Source organism: Corvus moneduloides, chromosome 4 (genome assembly GCF_009650955.1).
Source record: "Corvus moneduloides isolate bCorMon1 chromosome 4, bCorMon1.pri, whole genome shotgun sequence".
NCBI lineage: Eukaryota > Metazoa > Chordata > Aves > Passeriformes > Corvidae > Corvus > Corvus moneduloides.
The window spans coordinates 53,063,556-53,085,990 of record NC_045479.1 but is presented as its reverse complement, the minus strand read 5'-3'; the positions used below and the strand labels follow the sequence as shown (position 1 = coordinate 53,085,990).

The window sequence follows — 22,435 nt, the reverse complement described above, 5'->3', positions numbered from 1 at the left end:
TGTTTTCTTCACAAAAGAAAGGGCTCTAGCTTGGTGAAATAGAAAAGAAATTGTAAAATTACATTCATTTAGATGCTTGATTCATTCAATAATTATTAAGAACCCCAGACCAAATACTGATTTTGCTCTTTTACCTAAGACAACATAGTGATGCAGATGCAGAACTGGACTAGCAGTTCTTCACAGAAATATATGATTCAAATTCAAAAACCTTCGTATCCAGATGGATGTACTACCACAGATACTCATACGCTCTTCTGTGTGAAATTGTACCCTAGGCTAAAGAAGAACCACTGGATGAATTCAGACCTGACATAAACTGACAGAGCCTTATGCACTTGTACAGGTCTCTACCAGTGTTTCCTGATACAGAATATACACCACAGACTGAGTCAGGAACACAGACACTTTATCCACAGCATTTGTTTAGTTTGCATAAATTTCCCACAAATTACCAGAACTTTAGCTGATGAAGACCTTATGTCAGTTTAATTGAATTATGCTACCCAAATAAATTGTCTTTTTAAGTCTCAACATCATTTATTCTTACAAGCATACAGAAATAATGAAAACACATTATGAAGTGACACAGAACATTTTATAAACATATTTCACTGACACAGTGCATAAGCATTAAAACATTTTCACTTCAGCTCTACAGGACAGCATTGCACAAACCAGGAGCATCCAGTTCAAATACAGACCAGCATTGGTGACAGGTATTTAGCAAAACTGGGCTAATAGTTTCTGTGCTCTCAAGATACTAAAGTATATGTAGATTCCCTTGGAGTTTAACAAACTCTGAACTGAGTAAAGAGGCTGAAGCAGAATTTTTTTTTTTAATATTTTATAAGGTAAACACAATAACTTCAATTTAAAAGCTTAGCTCTTAATAGCTGTAAATTTTTCTAAACTTTAATTTTAATCCTTTCTCTCCCCCACCAAAATGAGGAAGTTTTTTACCTTTACTTTTGCTGTCGTCCATTGCTGTTACACAGTACAAAGCAAAAGGTCAGTGGCAAAGCTCTCCTGGGGCTTCTCAGCACATGACATTACCATGACCCACTATAGTGCCTAAGTCACTCAGTCTCTGCTTAACTCAAGTCTGTTCAATTTCAGTGCCTAGATTTAAAGGCAGCCTTAACATCCACTGCACATCTGTTAGGAGCTGGATCTTTGTCTCAAGTGAATCTGAGTATCACCTTTAACACCAGCTGTGAATCTGGTCTGGGCAAAGCAAAGATAGTTTTTGTTATGTGTGGTTACCATGAAGAAATGTTCAGAGATAAGAAGATTACATAGAATACAGCAGATTATAATTCATGGAGATATGTTAATGTTTACAGTAATTTAGGACAGTCTTAAGAAGGGGCCTGGGTAAGAGCCAGATTCAGACCTCCTTGCACAGCTGAGTATCTTCTCCAAATAGCCTTGCTGATTTTAATCAAACTGCTGCAGGAATAAGGTACTGTGTAATGTGAGCAATGTAGTCAGGCCACAGATGATCAATACAGACACTAGTAAGGGCAAAAAAGAAGTCTTAGACCCACATGTGGGTTTCTTATCAATGCCTGTGTCCATGATCTGGAACAATACTCAGTTCAATGCATCATACAAAAACCTCAAATGAAATTATTTTAGTAAGTCAGAGTGGTGTAGGGAATTTCTTGGGCTTGTCTTCAGTTCAGTGAAGGCATCCATTGTTTGTTACATTGAAAAGCTATGTGGAAGACAGATAGGTCTTTGATGAAATAAATTTGGTTCACACATGAACGTGAACCAATGAATAACTGCAAATGGACATGGCACAGCCTGACAGGACAGCGTGTTATGGACACTAAATTAACCAGTAATCAGTAGATCATTAAGCTATACCACCTTCAGAGAGGTCCCCATCTGAAGCCAAATATTTTGGCTGCAAGCCAAAAATATTTCAGTAAATAGAGTTCTTCATTTTCTCCTGACCTGCTGAGGGAAACACACACTGACAAGTAGGATCTGTCAGCCTGTTCTCATTTCCCACTCACTGACCAGCCAGCAGAAAGCAAAGACCTGCAGCAGCTCCAAAGGCAGCAGGGTTGCCTCCTTCCCAAGGGTTAGGGTGAGCAAAGAAGCGCTTCCCTATTTCCTGCTCAGGCAGGAGTGCTGCTGGGTGCCAGCTGCCAGTGCTGCTCTCAGAGCTCAGAATCCCCTCCCCTAAAAGTAATTGCAGAGATGTTCAGTCAAACACTATCTTGGCAAAGATGGCACAACACTAGTTCTGGAAATACCGATATCTCTAGAAGTAACATGAATCAAATTAGGCCTTGGAATACTGAAATGTATATTTTTAAAAGTGTTTGCTGGTGTATAACTCTGTACTCTTCACATTGCTTATGCAGAAGCAGTAGGATCAGTGGTTGTGGCTCTGGGCACAGTGCAGCTTCTCATACAATGTACCACTTGATTTCAGCAAGAGCTGCAGAGAACAGTTCCCAATCCCTGGTCCACAAGACTCTCCTCATCACCATGTTAAATCACCCAGCCCTGAAACAAAGAGGTTCTGTGTTCTTTTTTTTAAACTTCTACATGGTTGACTCTTTGTACAAGTTCATTCAACTTTTTTATTCAGGTAAAACTTCCACTGCAACAACAGAATCTTTATCTGTTGAACACATGAGTGAAGCACAAGGTAGGAGTAAAGGAGCTGGTAAGAAAATGCTTTCAAAATTTAAGTGTCTAAAAAAGTTCCAGGATGGGGAAATTATTAAACAGAATAAAATTATTTCATCAACAATGCCTTTTCCCTTTGCAATAAAAATTTGCTAAGGAACAGAACTCTTAGAGGTACCGTTTTTTATTCCCTTGCACTGCCTTAGAAGACCTTAGTGTGCAGAACAAAGCAGAAGAAGCTGTATGACTCCTAAGAGGAAGACAAAAAGGTTTTCTTTTCTTGATCTACTAAACACTACATGAACCCAGTGCTCCAATAGCCTTTGGTCAGGCAATTCACAAAATATTCCTGTCCAGCCCTGGTAACACTGACAAATGAATCTCTGCTTCATGGCTTCAATGCTCTCCAGGCTGGGTTCACCAGTCACCTGGAACCTGGGGCCACTCTCTGAGTGATGGTCATGGATCTTAAAATCAGTGGGTGACAAATGGAGGTAAGCAGAGGAATCGCTGTTTTTGCGGATACATCTTCCATTCTTCTTGCACAGGACTTTGCTACAGAGTTTGGCTGCTGAGGTCACATTAATGACATAGTGTCCTAAAGGTCCGTCAATGTACCGCTTCACGGTTAGGCAGCTCTCCTGTGAATAATAGAAGACCATGACACATTTCTCAGTATCTAGCACCATGTCCAAGTTTATTATATGTAAAAAGATGCCAGTACTAAACTGTTCTTGCCTAAAGTAATACATTGAGATAAATCTTGTTGGATGTACATACTGGAGTGATCTATTAGGTTTCAATGAACTTATTTCCATGGGTAAGATTAGAAAAGTATTGACCTCTACTATAGTTTCTATTTGAGTTCCTGCTAGGGCCATACAGGATGAGACAAGGGAGGAGTCCCAGGAAGCAGGAAGAGAGCTGATACGGTAATCTGAGACTAACAGGTTCCTTAAGTAGAGATTTCTGGTGACTGCTTACTAAGAGAAGTTCATGGGACTAACAGGTTTTAAAGCACAAATTAAGTCACCACTTTGGCCCTGATCACTCCAATACCTTCAGTTTACCAGGGGCCACATAATTTTCGTAAACCAGCACAGAAGTTGCTGCAATTGCAGCTAGAAAGTTCCAGTTCAGATTTCCTGTACCAAGGAAAGTACCAAGGAAAGTACCAAGCCAGTGGTACTTTGCCAGGGATTTCAGGAGTACGAGAGCAGACTGCATGAAACACAGAGTGGGCACCAAAGGCCAGCCCAGGTTTAGGAATGGGGGCTAGCCTGCCATGCCTCCTGGGAAACTCCAGTGCTGTCTCCCATCTCCTCAATAAGGTTTATTTGTGAAAGTCTGAGGAACCTGGGAAAAGTAACTAGGGCTTTTCTTGTGACATTATTTTCCATGTGACATTTCAACATTAGCAACCAGAGAAAACACCTCATGTCCAGACTCCATCCCTTCCCAGTGGATCTGGACAACTGCCATAGTTACGAAGAAGAACACAGTAAAACAAGCTGTGCTTATATTTGTATGGCATCTTTTGGAAACCTGTCTTTCTCCTCACCTGGACTCATTATTCCACGAAGCTACAAATGACATGCCCAAAACAATGTGCTCTGAAGCAATGGGACTTCTCAGCCTAACAAAACTAATGAGACCTGAAAGTAGTACTGAGCCATCATCCTCAGTTGTTGGCTGATGACATTGACAAAGGTAGATAGGTGCTATGGAGGGTGTGGTGTCAGAGAAGAGGTATTGAGGTGATTCCTAAGAACTGATAAATTGGCACAACATACCTCTGAGCTGGCGTATTGCATACTGCCCCAGAGAACAACTCCAGCTGCTCCCAAAGCCGCGCTTTCCCCAATGGTATTGACCAGATCCCTCTGAAAAAGAAGGCCAAATCCACACATGAGAAAAACAAAGATACAAAAGCAAAAGCAAAAAAGCACTGGGATATGGGAATCACTTCTTTTTTTTCCCAGAAGCAACATTGGTCCTGTGGTATATTCTTCACAACAAAATCACTGTTTAGTTTAGAAAGCTCTGCTGTGTCTCTCCAAAAGTTTACATAGGTGTGTAGTGGTTTGGTCCAAAATACTCATTACTGTTTATCTGCTGTGAGATAAGAATTAGGAGAAATGCAAAACAGGCACCAAACTTGAAAGAATATAAAGAAGTTTATTAACAGACCTAAAAGAAGAAAAAAAAAAAAAAATTATACCACCTTCAGAACTCTCCTCCTCCCCCCACCTTCCTCCCTTCTCCCACTGACAGTGTGAAAAGACAACCCTTAAGATGTTCAGTCTGTTTACCACTTCCATAATAACCTTGTTCAGTCCATTTAGAAAGAGAAGTCTCTTCTTGCTCATGCTATGAAAACATTATCACAACGAGACAGCTGCCCACTTCCAAATATTGTTCAGTCCATTTAGGAAGAGGAGTCTCTATGCCTGCGTGTGAGTCCTTTTCCCCGACTTGCAGCTTTTCCCGCAACTGCTTTCGAGGGTCCACTCTTGAAGTTTTTTGGGGTACAATTTTAAGGTTGAGCCGTTCAGAAACAAAAACAGAGGCCCTTCTCCTTCCCTGGGAGCAAAGGGTCTTCATCATCTTCATCTTTAGGACTATCTCTGGGAGCATCTCTAGGAACTGAGGTTTTCTCCTTTCCCGTTTGGAGCAAAAGTCCTCATCTGGTTCATCTCTCCCTGTCCAAACTTCTCATGAAATTACAGCTGCGTCAGCATCTGCCTATCTCAGCGCAGGTGCTTTTGCTTACGAGTTGAACACTCCACCCCCCATATCTTCATGAAATTACAACAGGATACTCCGATATATCATAGCTTCACAACAGAATTTCAGCTTTAAGCATCTCCTCTCTCTCTTCCCTCAGGTTTTCAGCTCTTCACAGCAATAAAAAGGGTTAATCTCACCTCGGCCTTGCAGCTTTGCAGCTGGAATGTTGAATTTTTCTTATCGCAGTGGAGAGGGGGGAGAGCCGAGCCGCTCCGGCTGCCCACGGCAAGGCAGTGGGGGGGGTTCCATGGCTGGAACAGGTCCATGGCTTCAGGATGGCCGTGGCCCGGCCCGGCCTGGCCCAAGCAGGGCCTGGCCGGGCCCACTGGGCCCTGCTCGGGCCCTGCAGCCATCTGTCCCAGCGCCGGAAACGAGAGAGAGCTTGGAGGGGGAGTTTGCCTATTCTTAAATGTGGATCACAGAGGTGATCACAACTTTAAGTGGCTTAGAGAATTGTCCATATCCAAACTGGCCAGCTGATAGGTTCTATCAGTTCCCAGAGGAAACTGTAAGCACCCCTTAGCAAGGACGTCCCTTCCGGGACTATGCTTGCTAACCTATGACAAGGTGGCATTCATCAGTGTGCCTACCAAATAATAAAATCCTTATAGTTTATGCACAAGGGTTCCTCCAACCAAGCTGGTGGAGTAAGAATTGAGTGATCTGTTTTATCTACCAGTCTTTGAATGATTACGAAACCTACAGAGGCAACATTTTTGGCAAGTGATGGTAAGTATCATCACACATCACAGGATCACCCTTGCAGCATCTAATTGCAGTTGATAGGCTTTAAGCAGGGGTCTAACTCATGCTGCTTTAGCCGTGCCAACTGAGTTACAGGGCTGCTGTTTCTACCAGCATGAAAGCGAGTCGTCCAGGAAACACATCTTTGAAAAATTAACCTCTCTCCTTTCTACAAGTACCAAGTGGGGGGAAAAACTCAAAAGCACACACGTTTGCATACTGATTTAACCATGTCCACTTTTAGAATTGAATCAGTAAGGAGCTGAGTTGTAGCAATAGCAACAATACAACTCTACCAGAGCAGCCTGAGTGTAGAACAGGGGTCACCAGTGCCTTGCCAACAGCATGGCAATGTATCTTGCAAGTGTCTTAAAGCCATTCTCTGAGATTATGAATTTTGTGTCTAAAAGAATGCAATTAAATCTTCAAAAATACATGGGAAGGAACTTCTTCCTCCAGATTTCAAGGCATAATCAATTACATCTAAAACCATTTCTGTCTACAATAATTGATTAAAAAGTAATTACTGATCAGTATTTGTAGTGACAGACATTAAAATATTTCTCAATTTGACAAAGAGAAAATTCCTTTAAAAAGATAGTGATGGTCTTTTATATAGTCTTCGCAAATCTTTAATGAGAGAACAATCCAAAATACCAAGCAAATTATCTAAGTATGGTGGTGGAACCTTAGAAAAGCAAAATTATAGAATGGAAGAACCATGTTATTATTGTTAATTACTACTAAATAATATATTTCTCTGTCTAAGTGGGCCTGTTGATTTATCAATGCATAGTTATGGAGTTCCCATTCCCAAAACATTTGTGGCCTGAGAGATATTAAAAAAAAGCACAAATAAATGTCGTGGGAAAGGGAGAATCCACTGAAGAGTTGAAGACAATTACAGAGAATTCAGAGCAAGCAGGGGCTTTGACCCTTAACTAAAGGTTGGACAAAACAGTGCAGGAGAACCTGGAAAAATCGGGAAGAGCAGAGCTTGCCTACTGGCTCTTAGTGCAGAGTTCAGAGTGATATAAAGTATAGCTGGTCTTGCCTGCAGCTCCTGTTGCTGCTGATCACCCAGTCTTCTAGAGACTGTCATTACTCTTGAAAGTATATAGGCCAGTAGTACTTTTTAAAGGATAGTGGTGTGGGCTGCAGGTATTCTTTTCAAGGGGGAAATAAGGAGGAGGGGTATTTCTTATAGGAATTAATTAATTAATCAGTTTAAAAAAAAAGGTATGTTAATTAAAGATCAAAATATCAAATGTTAAAAGAATGTGAAATACAGTCTGATGTGTTGGTAATGAGGGTTCCCAGGCCTTCATCATCTGCAACGCATTTTATGATGTTTACCCAGATACAAAGGCCAGACTGTGGTTCTACATTACTCACATGACAGTTGAGTGATTTCACACTAACACATATCAGATTTCATTAACAAATTAATTAAAACTTATCAGACATCCAGAACAAATATTCAATAAATATTTAGCATTGCTCGATGAACTAAGACCTGAGCAAACCCTTACTTTTTGCAAGTAATATGCTCTGGGAATTAGACTGCTTGACCAGAAGTCAGTAAATCTAGTTTTTATAACCCCATATTCCACATCTTTCTTTTGTTATTTTTATCAGATCCACAAAAAGATTACAGTACTTCATGTCTAATTCATATGCATGTAAAACTGACAAAACTAACCCTTAAAGCCATCAACACAGAAGGGCTCTTCCCTAAATGACCTATGGATAGGAGGTTGCACCTTTGCTTTTACTTTTGCTCTCTGATCACTTGTTCTTTTTGGTCTGATGATTCCTTAACTCTTTTCTGATGCCTGACACAGGGTGCTGGATTCATCCTGAGCAGGTTGGGAAGAGAACAGAGCCAAGAGCTTCTGCACCAGAGGTAGGTGCTCTGACCAGTTGATGGTCATACAAAGAGGGAGGCACCACCACCTTCTTCCTCCTCCTGTGCTACAGACAGGGTTAGAAAATAAAGGTTTTGTTCCTCGTTTGGGTATTTTGAGAAAAGGAAAGATATGTCCCTCTCCTAATAGGTGAGAGTGGCAAATTGAGGCCAGAGATAAGGAGGTGCCTCCATGAAGAACTGAGTGAGGCACATGAGCTCCAGCAGCAGCCTCAGATACAGCAGTCCTGGTGTTGGGATGGAACCAAGTGCCTCTCCTCACACAGGACAGCTTGGCATTGGTGAGGGCTCACTGGCATGGCTCTTCTGTGAGAGTGTAAAAAATGCCTCATATGGAAGAGAACATGCAATTTAAAAAAAATTAGATATTTTAAATATTAATATCTTGGCATCTGTCTAGGTGGAGAATCCTAATTTTTTCCTTGTATCAGACATGGGCGACTGGTATTTCTCCAAATGATTAACAAGTCGACAAAGCCTCTTCCCTTTTGATGCTCATTCTTGTTCAAGCTTTTGGGGGCAGTGTGCAACTGCCTAAGGTCCTCAAGACTAGGCTGGACTATCTCCAAAGACAGCTGATTTGGCAGGCTATAATGTCTGTCAGTGTTTCTTTGTATTTAGATCACCCAAGTCACTGCACTGGACATTAAAAAAATAGGAGGTGAACTAAACCATTTCAGTTTTGGAGCTCAAGACAAACCAAGACAGTCAGTTCTAGTCACATGTTGAGGAAAGAAAAATAAGTATGTCTGTAATCTTGAAGAGCCTTTGTTGCAGACAAGAGTTTTCTGTATTCAGCAATGGTAGTGCAAGCCTGGCATGTTTGCAGGGAGTGGTCTCTATACACATGCACACCTGGTCATCAGAGAAGACTATCTGTAGGGGAAGAACAGGATTGTTATCCATTATTAATCATTTGTCAGTTGTCATCCTGCTTTATTAATGACTTCAGCCATCTAGTCAGGAAGCACAGATTCTACTGTGTGACTTCCCTCTCCCACACACTTAGTAGTGAATTGTCTAGGCAGAAAGTTCCTAAATACCCCACAGATGGCAAATTGCTTATACACATACGTAGCAAATACAGAAACCTTTCATAATGACTTGGATCTCAATTCAGAATTTATAAATTGTTTCCATGACAAAAAGCAGGATGCATTTCTCAGACACCTTATGCACAACTCACCTGATTTCTAGATGCAGTCAGGGTGAAAGGTACAGCACACACAGCTACAGCATCTGTCTGGGACCTGGGCCTTTCATCTTTCTGAAGGTTTGATAGACCTGTGTCTCTCCCTCAGTGACTCTGACTCACAAGCATTTTTTCTGACTCCACTGTGCGATTTTACACAAGCCCTGTGTACAGAAGGGCTTGCACACAAGCCCTTGAATGAGTCAGTCTTGTTTCTGTTGGAACATAAATTACAGCTCTTGCACAGCTCAATGGAGCAAGGCTGTGGTTCTCCTGGCCCAGCCCCTGACAGAGGTCAGGTAACTATCCCAGCTGCCTACTGTTCCAGTTTTTCTATGGCCATTTAGCCTGCATGTCATTGTCCTACACTGGTACCTTTCCTTGTCACCTTGATGCACATAGTTTCTGGAGCTCAGAGGTTTCATGCCTTGTTTGTAACTTTGTGAGTGTCACTTAGGGGCATGGCATGGGTCAAATGAGAAGCACCAATCTAATCTAAAACCTGAGCATACAAAACCACATTTAAATTATCCTGGTGGCTCCAGGACTATGAAAGAACACAAGAACACTATTTGCTGGATCATTCCTATATAGAAGGTTTTTAAATGCAACCCTGCAAGTTCCTGTCAGACCCCAAGCTGTTCTCACAGATGATGTGTGTAGCCTGGACACATGTTAAACCCTGTCCCATGCTGAGTATCCTGCCCATGCTGTCCTTATGAGAAAATACGAGGTGGAGCATAATCCAAATATGTTTCTCTGGCTATGCAAAGATCTTTCCTGGCTGCAGAGTTATAAAGTGATCTTTAAAGCATCCAAAAGTAAATGGCTGCATGCAAGTGGAAAACAGGCTGGTGAGTTAAAGAATGTAACCTGAGAGGAGCATCACTCTAAATTACCAGTGTACTGTTGGGAAAACAGCTTAAGGTAAAACAGTAACTATGTACCACCACAGATCTTGAACTCACACATAACTGGTAACAGCATGCTAGTTTTCATAACTTTCAGTAACATTCATGGTATTTTTATACTGCTCAAGGGACTAATTAATTTTATAAAAATGTATTATCGCAGACTGCATTTGAAGAATTCTTATGTATTTCCTAGCCTGAGCTCTTCAGTGAAGGTGTTCCGGGTGACATCCTGCCTGTACTGACCCCAGTGACTCCTTGCCTTCAGGACCGGACTGGCCTATCTGCCCACAATTTCTGAGTCAGCTAGCACCTGTGATTTCCACAGACAAAATGGCTCCAGAGAGTTCCTGGTTGCTGAAAATGAACCAGACCAAATTCCTAATTACTTCTATGTAAAATATGCTTCCTGAAACATTTCTCAGGTTCTCAGGGGTCTGCTGTACCTCCTCAGCTCCAGCTCCAGGCTGAAGCCCCCCACAGCCTGTGGTTTACTGGACTGAATTTGCCTTTTACCTTGACACTTCTCTCCCTTTTTTTTGTTCTGGTTTGAGTCAAGAACTTGTCTCTGGCAGCAGTAGAAGGAATCTCCCATGCAGCTCTCCAGAAAATAAAGGGATGGAGCACCCCCAGATGCCCTTTGTCATCAAGGGGTTATTTCCATGAGTTCCCTGCCCCGGATTTTCTCCTTTCTCGTGGAATTGATAGAAACTGAAGAAAAACTTTTGGCACTTGAGACAACTACCAGAGAAATGAGTAAGTGTCTGTGTGTCTCTATCATGTGCATAAAGAAAGTCAGAGCAACAATCATCATTACAAATCCAGAAAGTCTGAGATTTACATGTATATAATTTACCACCAGTGTTGTGGCCACTACATATTTATTGCACTTGATCACTGATTGATGGAACATTGCAGAACTCAAAAACTGTGTTTCTTTGATAAAATGACTCCACAGTTTAGCACTAAATGTTGGACATGAAGATGTTGTACTTCTGAAAAGTGAGATAGGTGGCCAATACTCATCATGGAGTTAGGAACTCCAGGACAGATTACTTTGCTTGACTAGTTTATTTCTATACTGAATGAATTTACATTTGCATAAAGAAACAAAAAAGCCCTGAGGCTCCTTTCTCATGAAAGTTTATCTTTCCATTGCACTAATTAGTTTTAAACATCACAAAATTTGTCAAGTTCATTTCACAAGCTGCCCATAAGAATTAAAATATCAGAATGAATTATTTCCTTAAGGAAATTATTTCTTTGTACTTTCTTTCTAAATTACCCTCATTAAAAATATACAATGTTATCTCACAGAGGTAGACCAAACCACTGCAATATTAACCCCTGAAAGGCATAGAGTTTTGTACTGTGACTACAGTACTTCCTCTCAGGGGGCTGCCTTAAATTTGAAAAACAAAAGCGTACGTGCTTTTATACAGAAAAAGCTTTTAGAACATACTTTTTCTAAGAGGCTATTTCTAACTTCTAAATTTTGAAAGAAGTCTGTCTGCTTACCTCTGTTAACACATGAAAAGTATAGGCATAAAATGGTCTGGAGTAAACAAACACAGGCAAAATATAGTCTTTTCTAGCAATTGAGGCAACACGTATTGCCTCTTTAACCCGATAGTGAACAAATTTTAGTGCATTTGGACTTGACTTCAGCATATAATCCAGGTATATAGAAGGGTAGAGAGCAGTGCTTTCCTTCCACAGCCAAAGCAGGAGGTCATTGCGGAAAGACTCAATGGGCGGGCATTTCCCTGTGTATGTTTGGGGGTGTTCTTTGTAATCGTAATTGTAGCAATCTGGGTAAAGATAGTAACCCCACAAACCGTTTGGTCTCATATGCTCAGCCAGAAGGATGGTGTTATTCATAAAACTCCTGCCAGCATTTTCAAATTCCTCTTTAGCCACTTTCCTAATTTTGTCCTCTGACCACCGAGGATGCCGTCTCCTAACAATCTCGAGAGATTTGTTTCTATAAATGCTTTTATTGCCCCAGTTCCTATCCCACTGGGGCCTCCAGTTTTCCCAGTCAATGACTGCAAGTCCCTGAAATTTCTTCATGGGTATGCAATAGTCAATGTCAGACTTTGCTTTGCTAAGGTGTTTGATAAGACTTTCGTTCTGGGGCACCCCTCCATTAACGGGATCTCCGTTATCTGAGTAGTAGGGATAGTATCCCAAATGAGTGTGATAGAAGATTGTCACATTGGATCCACTCAGAGTCTCATTGATGTTGGATGCAATGTCAAAAACAGCAAGATCCAGGTCCACCTTGTACCGCAGCCTGCACTGCTCGGTTGGTGCATTCCAGACAACCATGAAAGGCTTGTGCAGAACCAGAGGGGCCCGTGCCGGCTTCGGCAGATGAGCATCAGCCAGAGTAAGCAGTGCCACCACTGCCAACTGTTTGACCCAAACATCCATGGTATGTTTTTTTTCTGGGAAATTGCTATGATGTGCCTTTGAAAACAAAACCAAGATAAGATGTTAGCAGGGCAGCATGGAAGCAGGTTTTATGATAAGGGAATGTCTTTTGGTTTTATTTGCTTTTGATAACATTAAACTCAGTGCAAAGAGTCCAAAACTGATCTTGTAAAAGTTAAAATGAATTTCAAATGCTTTGAAAAACTTTATTATAGACTACGCTGTCTGGAAACTTCACTTCCTTTTCACCCCAACTCCTCACACAGTTGATTCAGACCTTTCCTTAACATTTATTAGCTCCCCCATGTCTACTAAACTAGATAATAAAGTAATAACCTAAAATGATAGTATAAAAAAAGAATGTGCGCTCATTTGAAATTTCAGCTTCCAAACAAGCTCTGCTGTAGTCAGTCTGACTTGCCTAGAAGACCATCACAGTGGGGTTGCAGCCTTTGCTATCTGTATATTCTAATGGTCACAACAGGAAAGGTAGTTTAAAAAAAAGTCAGACACTTCTACCTCACACAGATTAATGGAGACAACTCAGAAACTCTGCAATTTTCAGGATATGAAAAAATTATATTGTTATCTACCCCTGAATTTCATTTTCATTTTCTAAATGAATAGATGCAAGAGTGATAATCAATCTTCAGGTTAGAAGAGGGATACTATTAATGACTTACTGGTCTAAGCTACTTATTCTGAAGACAAATTAAATATTCATATGTTAAAGAAAATAAATTACATTAAGCAGATCTGACCTAGCTGGAAAAACCTGCTGTATCTTTGAAAAAAGGGCTAGTTTGTAGAAATGAGGGGTATTCATGTCAATTTTTCCTTTCAGAGTCTGATGTTTTCCCTGGTAGTCACACTGGCTTGGGACTGCAGTAGTTTGGGAACTGCCAGTGCTGCAAGGCTGCTGGTACCCTGGACACACCCCCACTTTGCACCCCGTGGGGCAGCTGTTCGCCCACTGTCCACAGGTCGCTGCTCCAGAATCTGCCTCTGCTCCAAAATCTGTCTCTGCTCCAAAATCTGTCTCTGTTCCAGTCTCTTCACCAAGAAGCACAACTCAGCTCTGTCCTGGGTTGTTATTTGGGTCTCTTTGCTGACCTTTTTATGATGCAGAGGTCATTAAAATGGTTTCTCTATGAATATATATAGTATGACATAGTTCATCAATTCAGCTGTTATTTTTTATCATTCACTGTTTTAGGCACATGTTAAATCACTGCAATCACTGTGTGCACTGCAGGTTCAATTCATGCACCAGACATGTGAATTTTAAATGTCCTGAAACTGGATGTTTCCCTATTTTTACATCCATTTTAGTGATTTCTTTCCTTGCCTGTGAAGTCTAGTTTTACTTGTCCCTTGTATTTTCTCAGTTAACATCAGTTAATCACTGAATTCCTCTTCTAGACTAGGAGAGCTCTTCACACCTACTCATGCATTAGCTCATAGCCAGGATTTTTACATTTCTTGCTTTCCAAACCAGTATGGCCAACACACCACCCTAAATACTAGATCTTGTAGTACTCCTCTCATATTTCCTTTTAATCTGTAATGGGATGCCAAATCTACAGGAAGGCTGCAGGCACCACTATCCAAATTTGTTGGCAGACTTGTTCAAGAGAAAAAACTTTCCCCTGTTTGAAAATATGTTGGCTCTAATAAATTACATAATCCAGGATTTCTTCCTCTGTCATTTGTTCTTCCATGCCATTCTTCCATGCTCTGGGTTTGATGGCTCTTCTCCTGTCTGCAACTGCTGTCCTAATTTTCTCCCTTTCCCTTAAACTCTACTTTGTCCTTATGTCTCCTACAGAACAGCCCTTCTCTCCTCTATCCTCAGTTTTGTGTTTTTTCATCCTCAGTCCCAGAAAAGCATTGAGTCCCCCCACATGTGGTCTGATATGAGAGCACCTTCCCAAGATCAGAAGGAGGCAATTTGCATGAAACAGTGGCTGGGGCAGGGAGTTAAGGGCAGGACTGCAAGAAGCCACAATGCAGGATTCCCCAGGAGCAAGCCCTCATTACCAAGCTAGAGTTCTACTCCATTGTTTCCTCACTCACTCTCTGAATGCTTGTTTTGTAAACCTAAATATAGATTTAGCACCCAAGTTTTAAAATTTTGTTCACAATCCTTTAGACCCTATTAAAGATAACATCCTTGAGTGAAATGGGCCATTGCCACCAAGCTGATATTACTTAAACCCCTGCCTGCTGAAAAAGGATGCCAGGTTACTGTCACTCCACTGATCTGTTGAAGGGAGGTCTTATGCTTGCAACCGGTATATTTTTCTCCATTTTCATGCAATCTTGCATAATCATGTAAGTAATGGCATGGGCTGAGAAAAACAAACAAACAAACAAACAAGCCAGAAAAATTGCCTTTCCCTTCCTGTTTTATACAATCTGAGGAATGCACCACAGTGCTCTGCATTTTTTCTTTGATGTAGCAAATGATCTCACTACATTGCTAAGTGATTTTTCATGATTTGGACTGGATGGCTTTGCAGTACATGTGAACAAATCCATAAGATAAACAGTAATTTTCTCAAAAAGTGGTAGCTCAGATGAAATGGGAAGAGCACCAGGAAAGAAGAAAAGACCTTTAGTGAATTTCTGTGTAAGAAAAGATCTGGGAAAAGATCCCAGCTGCCTATTCCCACAATCCAAATGCTAGATTGTTCAGCCTTGTGTTATTATGTACATATAATTAGACATTAATGACTAATACAGTACAGTTCTTTCTAGATCTGAGAGCCCTAGACATTAGAACATTGCAGATAATAAATCATAACAGAGTTAGGTCAGGAGATAATATTGCAGGGTAATTTTTAGTTGTGTATTTTTAGTTCTTGGGCAATTCTTGTTACTCTTCCTGACAAGACTTTAAATAACAGAGTAGTTGGGGTTGGAAGGGACCTCTGGAGGTCACCTGGCTCACCCCCAGATCTGGTCACTCAGGACAAAACACCACAAGTGACAAAATGAAAATGTTTATCTCAGGAAATATCAAATAATTCTCAAGGGTCTTTTGGCTGAATTTACCAAATCTTTGAAATTATGAAGAATGTTGGACATGTTGCTTAATTCTAGACATGCAGATTTCTGTACCTGCAAGATGAATCCCACAAAAAAAGGCAGAAATCAGTCTAATCCTGCTCAAGCTGTTTAGAAGTTAGGGTCTGGTCAAGGACAGTCATTCAGGATCCTCTAGTGAATACTTGATACCTCCGAAAGTTGCTGTAAATTCCTTATTTAAAGCCGTGTGGAATTAGTCACCCAGATATCTCTATCAATCTAAGTAAGCTGGTAAGTGCATAGACAACATGCCTACCTTCTAGAAGGCTAAAGCACCTCATTGCAATTAAAGCACTGTATTTCATTGCAAAGCATTTCACTTTTCACATAGGAGACATTATCATACACAATTAATTCTGATGTTATTTGCAGATGGGAATTTAATTACAGATACTTTTTCTTTAAAAATTCTTCTGAAGGCAAGTGAAACGAGTTTTCAAAGCAGACAAGCCTATAGGTCTGAATGATGAGAAAATAAATTATCTGTTGTTTCACAAATGCATGAAAGAACCTCTAAACATGAACAAAACATCTTTTATTACAATTTCCATTGCTCTATCTTTGGACTTCATCCTTTTTATTCTCATGCACGGGCACTAATTGGACCGCTTTAATCCCTGTTTTTTAATGAGCACAGACACTAATAATTCCTCCTTGAAGCTCATTATCAACTTTGATTCAAATTCTCCTTTTTTTTTCTTTTTTTTTTTATTCAATGACACATTATCACGGTCAGTTTAACTTCTCAAAGATGCAGAGAGCTTTATGTGGCACTACAGTGTTTTCAGAGCAGAATATGCTCTCAGAGTTTCTGCTCTATATTCTAAAAACAAAAATGAATTCTTCATAAATGAAGAAAATGGGGTCTGATCACAAATCTCTTGGGGTTGATGAAAATTTTTTTTATTGTATTCAGGAAATTCTGGATCACATTTTCACTGCAAGAAATAACATGTAGTTTTTTATTTGCCTCAGTTTCTGGTATGCAGTTTATGATGAAACAGGCTATGGCTGGATTTCAATATATCCTTTAGTAAGTGTGAATTTTGCCATTTCTTGAATAGGAAAAATCAGTTAATTTCTGCATATTCCTTTCATAATCTTTGTAAAAATTAAAAACATTTACTTTTCCCAAGCAACTGCTGTTAACTTAGTCCAGCCTGTATTCAACTGTGTTTATTATTCCACTCTATTTTTATTTCCAAATAGTTGAAAACAACTGAACTAGCCATCTTAATTTCACACTTTGTTTACAAAATACACCACTTAAAATTCATAAAAATATAGACTCTCATGCTAAATAAACCTGTTGGCACACCATGTGTTCCAATGCAGACTGATGGTGTTCTCTAGATGGACAGTTCTTCTTCTCTAATGGTTTTTATTGATTATTCCAGCATTTTTTGCACTGCAGCACATGACATTACACCTGCTGCTTATTATGATATTTATATTGGTCATAGAACCAGACAACACAATTTCATAACAGCCAGCAAATTCATCCTCTCATTTTATGCTCATTGATGTGCTGACTTGAAGTATTGTCCATACAATTAGCTACAACACAACTGGTTTAATCTGTGAAGTATGGGTTATACTGCACATCTGTCATTGAACTCAATAATTACTTCAGAATTCTGAAACAAACTTAAAAAAAAAAGGCTAGTTGCTATGGTAACAGCCACTTATGATTCCCTCATTAAGCAGTATCTGACTAACATAATTTAAAATCCAGAACAGGAAAGAGTACAGTTGACTTACAGACGAAAGGTGATTTTTCCAACAAAAAAGAGTCATGTTTTGTGATCTAAACCAGATTTACAACATTTTTCCAAGTTTGTTTTCAGCCTCTCAAATGTGCTATTGACTCCTGTCTTGCAACTGCTGAGTATACTTTGCACTTTGTTCCATGGCAAATATATTCTTTTTAACTAGTGTTTCTCATATCTGTAGGAAATAATTTTGCTTGGAAAAGAAATAAAATTGATGACACCTAAAAAGGGAAATAATGAAACTGAATTGTTTGAATTCCACTGAGGAACGTATAAAATTGGCAGCTAGAAGAACTGTTCTTTTTTGAATGTAGGTTGACCACATTTGATGTAGAAGTTATTATTATGGCTAAGAAATACAGACATCTCAACTGTATTTAAGCTTTTTTTTTTTTTTTTTTGGCCACACAATCACATTTCAAAGTTGCTTGCAAATAATTTGAAAATCTTGTGCATGGATACATTATTCTCTCAATTTGAAAATCTTGTGCATGGATACATTATTATCTATGAGGTATGATTTATACGCATATAATATGTATTTACAGTGTGTTTATCTACACATGTATGTATATTTCTCTGTGTTCTTAGGAAATAAAGGAATGACCAAATCTGTCCAGCCTGCCTCTGTCTTGGTCCCACTCTGTTGTTGTTTTTCTGTTTCAAAATGATGCAAAAAGTCTTGCTTTTCCTGTTTATGTTTAATAATGGCTTGCATTAGTAAGCTGGTAAAGTGGACAGAGAATACCTGGGTCCATCTCAGCAGAAGTATTCTATACTGAAACCTTCTGTGGGCCAAAAATGTAAAACTGCATTAGAGAGAGATTAAGCATCCACTGTATCCTCACAACTACCAGTTTTCAGTCTCTTGACTCACATATCTTTGTAATTCTCCAGTTATATTTCTCAGATTAGATCCCAAGTTAACAAAAAAAGTGAACAGAAGAACCATAATATCCTGAGGAGAAGGACTTGGGGGTGTTGGTTGATGAGAAGCTCAACATGACCCAGCATCCTGAGTTTGCAGCCCAGAAAGGCAGCCGTACCCTGGGCTGCACGAAAAGAATAATGACCAGCAGTCCAGGGGAGCTGATTCTGCCTCTCTGCTCTGCCCTCCTGAGACCCACCTGGAGTGCTGCACCCAGCTCCAGGACCCTCGATATAAGAAGGACATGGACTTGTTGCAGTGTGTCCAGAAAAAGGTTATGAAGATGCTTGGATGCTCAGAGCACCTCTCCTATAAAGACAAGCTTAGAGAGTTGGGATTGTTCAGCCTGGAGAACAGAAGGCTCTGGGGAGACCTGAGAGCAGCCTTCTGGGACCTAATGGGGGCCTACAAGAGAGATGGAGAAGGACTGTTTACAAGGCCATGTAGTGACAGGGTGAGGGGGAATGGCTTCAAACTGAAAGAAGGTAAGTTTAGATTAGATGCAGGAAACAAATTCTTCACTATGAGAGTGGTGAGGCTCTGGCACAGATTGCCCTAAGAAGTTGCGGATGCCCAATCCCTGGAAGTGTTCAGGGCCACGTTGGATGTGGCTTTGAGAAACCTGATCTAGTGGGTGGCATCCCTGCCCATGACAGGGGGGCTGGAACTGGATGATATTTAAGGTCTTTTCCAACCCAAACCATTCTATAATTCTGTGATTCTATGGTTCTATGTTTATAATCTCCCTTAAAGATCAAAGTTCAGAAATGAACATATGATTGACATATTACAGTTCACTTCCAGTAGGTGAGCATAAATACCAGGTTGCAAAGCATGGAGAAGCATCCCTTTATTTTCATGTAAATATATGAAAAGAAATTCAAAGACCAAGGAGATGGGGATCCAGGCATATGCTGTCGTTGCTGATGTTTTTGTGAACTGTGGATTATTCATGTAAAAGCAAATGCAAAATGCCAGAGGACATTCTTTGGTGCATGTCACAGACTTACATTAAGTCACTTTTGGGGCAGCGATCTGCTTAGGCATTTCCTGTTTGGCTTTATTGTTTCTGCTATGTACAGCTTGTGTCATGCCTTAAACTGAGAGAAAAGACTGCAAGGAAGCATGGGAATGAAAGGGGAAAGAACTGGTATCGACAAGGTATTTTTCCCATGAAGCCTGCAATTCTCCTATTAAAGATAACCATTTTCATACTTCGTATGTCCTGGTCTATCCTCATCTACCTGTAATGCCTCTGTCTCCAATTATTAGAGGCCAGACTCTGACATGTTCACACACTGTTTCTTATGCCAAGTCACTGCATTAGTACCAGCAAGACTGAGGGCTACTCAACACAATGACAGAGGGAAAATAAAGATACAGGTCCCCAGTATTATTCCAGTTAAAAGATTGTGCTGCCATTTTAAATCTCTGCAGATTATTGATGACACTTTGAACACCAGGGGAAGATAAGGTAATATGGTCTAAATCTGTCTGGGCAGTAGAGGGAGATTAAATATATATGTGCCACAAGCAATTTTTCAATTGCTGAAGGATTGAGTAAAAAAAAGTATTTTGTGAGTGGAAGAAACCATGTAACATCAGCAGTATTATACCATTTTATATATCAAATACATTAATTTAGCTTGCATCTAATACATGAAGAACCGATCTAATTTTTTTATGTAAAAGCCTGATGCATTGTTATTTTCAATTCCAGTCCATTTGCTTCTGTTGCATTATAAACTGAAGACAAAGGTATTCTAAGAAAAATATATTCCAATATTTGAAGTTGCAAAATCTATGTCGAAAGTATGAACTTTTATATGCAATTTAATATTTATTTCTTCTCCACATGCAAAGAATAAAGGGGAAAAATAAATTGGTGGCTTATACATTTTAGAGGAGCCTTATTGATTTTCAGAACTGCTAAAGCCTTAATTCCCTGAATAATTAAGACTAACATCCTCAACATTGTTCAGTACACTCTTCTGGCTCTGACCTTCAATGGGTGAAAATTAAAGTGCCAACCACGAGCACTCTGTAAAGAAGTTCTCAGTTTTTTATAGATTTTCCTTCTAATTTTATTACTAAATATTCTTAGCTGAAGACCATGAACATTAATTGGCACTAATAGAACACATCCTACCTTCTGGTGTGGAATTTTAATAGCTTATAAGAATGTATGAATGGGAAATACTGTTCAATAAATAATACATGAGTTTACATTGTTGCAAAGCATTTAAAATAGTTTAGCTTCGTTCACACCATCTGCTAAATTCACACATTCATTTTCTGAAAGGTTTATTGTTATTAGAGGCACTTATAAGAGAGAAAATTAAATCAAATTGATAACAGAGAGAATGCCTACAATCAGGCCTTGGCTTATTCCTGAGAAAATGCTCTAAGCTAAATTAACTTTAGCTGACACAATGATAAATTATGCTTTCAGATAGTGTAATTCAAGAAAATTCAATTGAAATTAATTGAGGGATATAAATCTGGAAATATTCCAGTTGAATTCATGGAGTTATTAAGCATTTATAATCTTGTGAGAGAAAAATGTGTCCTTTAGTCAGCTAAAAAACCCTAATATTTTGGCAAACTCTTAAAACATTTGTATATTTCCACCATGAATCTCTACTTGCAGTAGATAATTCCTTTTCTTTGGATAGTACAAAAGGGAATATCACACTTTGGCTGCAGAAACTCAAGACAATTTGGAAAATATGCATAAAGCATTTGAGGTGAAATTAACTTTGCACTTTATTTGCATGCCAATACACAGCTTAGTCTGTTGTCTACATTGTTTCAAATAAAGAATTTAAAGTATTCTAGCTCTACAAAAACCCAGCTCAATACATTGACACAAAATATTAACGAATAGAACTTATTTTCAAACAACTAACTGCATCTTCCTTTGGGCTCCTCTTGAGATTATTTTAAAATGCACTGTTTGTAGGTGTGACTGCCATTTTGAAACAATTATCCTGAATGTTTTGCTTCTAATGAAAGAAGTATTTTTTTATTATTCATATGGGATTAAATATGTGAACAGCATATGATTAGCTGCCCCCTGGGTGAGCAGTGTGGCATGCACAGCCCAGTGCATTTAAGTACTAAATTGATAAATCAAATTCCGAAATATCCCAAAAGTCAAAACATTACTTTTTTTTTTTTTTAATGTGAATTTTATTTACAAACACCATTTCAATATCACTTTTCTAGCCTAAAATTGCTGATGCACATTGGAGTGTTAAGCACCAAATAGCTATTTGACAGATAAAACTACAAACCAAGAAATAAAATATAGTCCAGAATTGACATGATACAGAAAACAACACAGAAATCCTTCCTAACTGGTAGACTACAAGCAGAAGTGAAAACTTTGTCTTTACTGATTGTTAATTGAGTAAATAACATGGCACTTACCTCTATAAAATCAAGGAATAGCAGCAAACTTTGCTGAAACAATTTACAACAGCTGATGTGTTTGTCCCAGGAATGTGCTCCTCCTAATGAGTGGGCTTTTAACTAATGAGAAACTGACGGCATTCAAAGATGAGGGCAGAATTTTACCTAAACACACACTCATCATCTAATTGTAAAATAAGTAGATAAGTTAATTTAAAAGGTAGATGTATTACTTGTAAGCATCTGGGCTTGTTCTGTAATAATTTTGTATTGCCTCCTTTTATGACTGATAAGGGATCAACTGGACTGGTATTCGAGAGGAATTAAGTTGTGTTTTGAGAGTTACACACTCTGGACTCAGCAGCACCAGGCATTTGCAGAAGGGACATCTAGGTCACTGCAGCACGGGGAGAAGCAGGGATGCTGGCAAAACCAAGCAAACAAAATAGTTCAGGAAGAGTTATTTTAAAAACTGTCTGGATGGCTGAGTCCAAAGATTGGTGGTGAATAGACTCAAGTCCAGTTGGCAGCTAGTCATCAGTGGTGTTCCCCAGGGCTCAGCACTGGGGACAGTCCTGT

The 22,435-nt window shown here is 39.5% G+C and overlaps 1 protein-coding gene across 1 annotated transcript; it reads right to left on the bottom strand.

Annotated features, from left to right (window-relative positions):
- Window positions 1-470: 470 nt before the first annotated feature.
- LOC116443449 (hyaluronidase-1-like) lies at window positions 471-22,259 on the bottom strand. Its single transcript, XM_032107621.1, has 4 exons — window positions 21,875-22,259; window positions 11,735-12,688; window positions 4,446-4,535; window positions 471-3,293 (listed from the first exon to the last, which is right to left on the bottom strand). Exons 2-4 carry the CDS (start codon window positions 12,650-12,652, stop codon window positions 2,865-2,867), a joined length of 1,437 nt encoding a protein of 478 aa, XP_031963512.1. The 5' UTR covers window positions 12,653-12,688; window positions 21,875-22,259; the 3' UTR covers window positions 471-2,864.
- Window positions 22,260-22,435: the final 176 nt, after the last annotated feature.

Excerpts from the sequence above, each read along its gene's own strand:
- LOC116443449 (XM_032107621.1), bottom strand. The coding sequence starts at position 12,652 with ATGGATGTTTGGGTCAAACAGTTGGCAGTGGTGGCACTGCTTACTCTG. Across the intron at positions 4,536-11,734 it reads CTTTTCATGTGTTAACAGAG|AGGGATCTGGTCAATACCAT; the intron begins GTAAGCAGACAG and ends CTTCTTTTTCAG. Across the intron at positions 3,294-4,445 it reads TGCAATACGCCAGCTCAGAG|GAGAGCTGCCTAACCGTGAA; the intron begins GTATGTTGTGCC and ends TATTATTCACAG.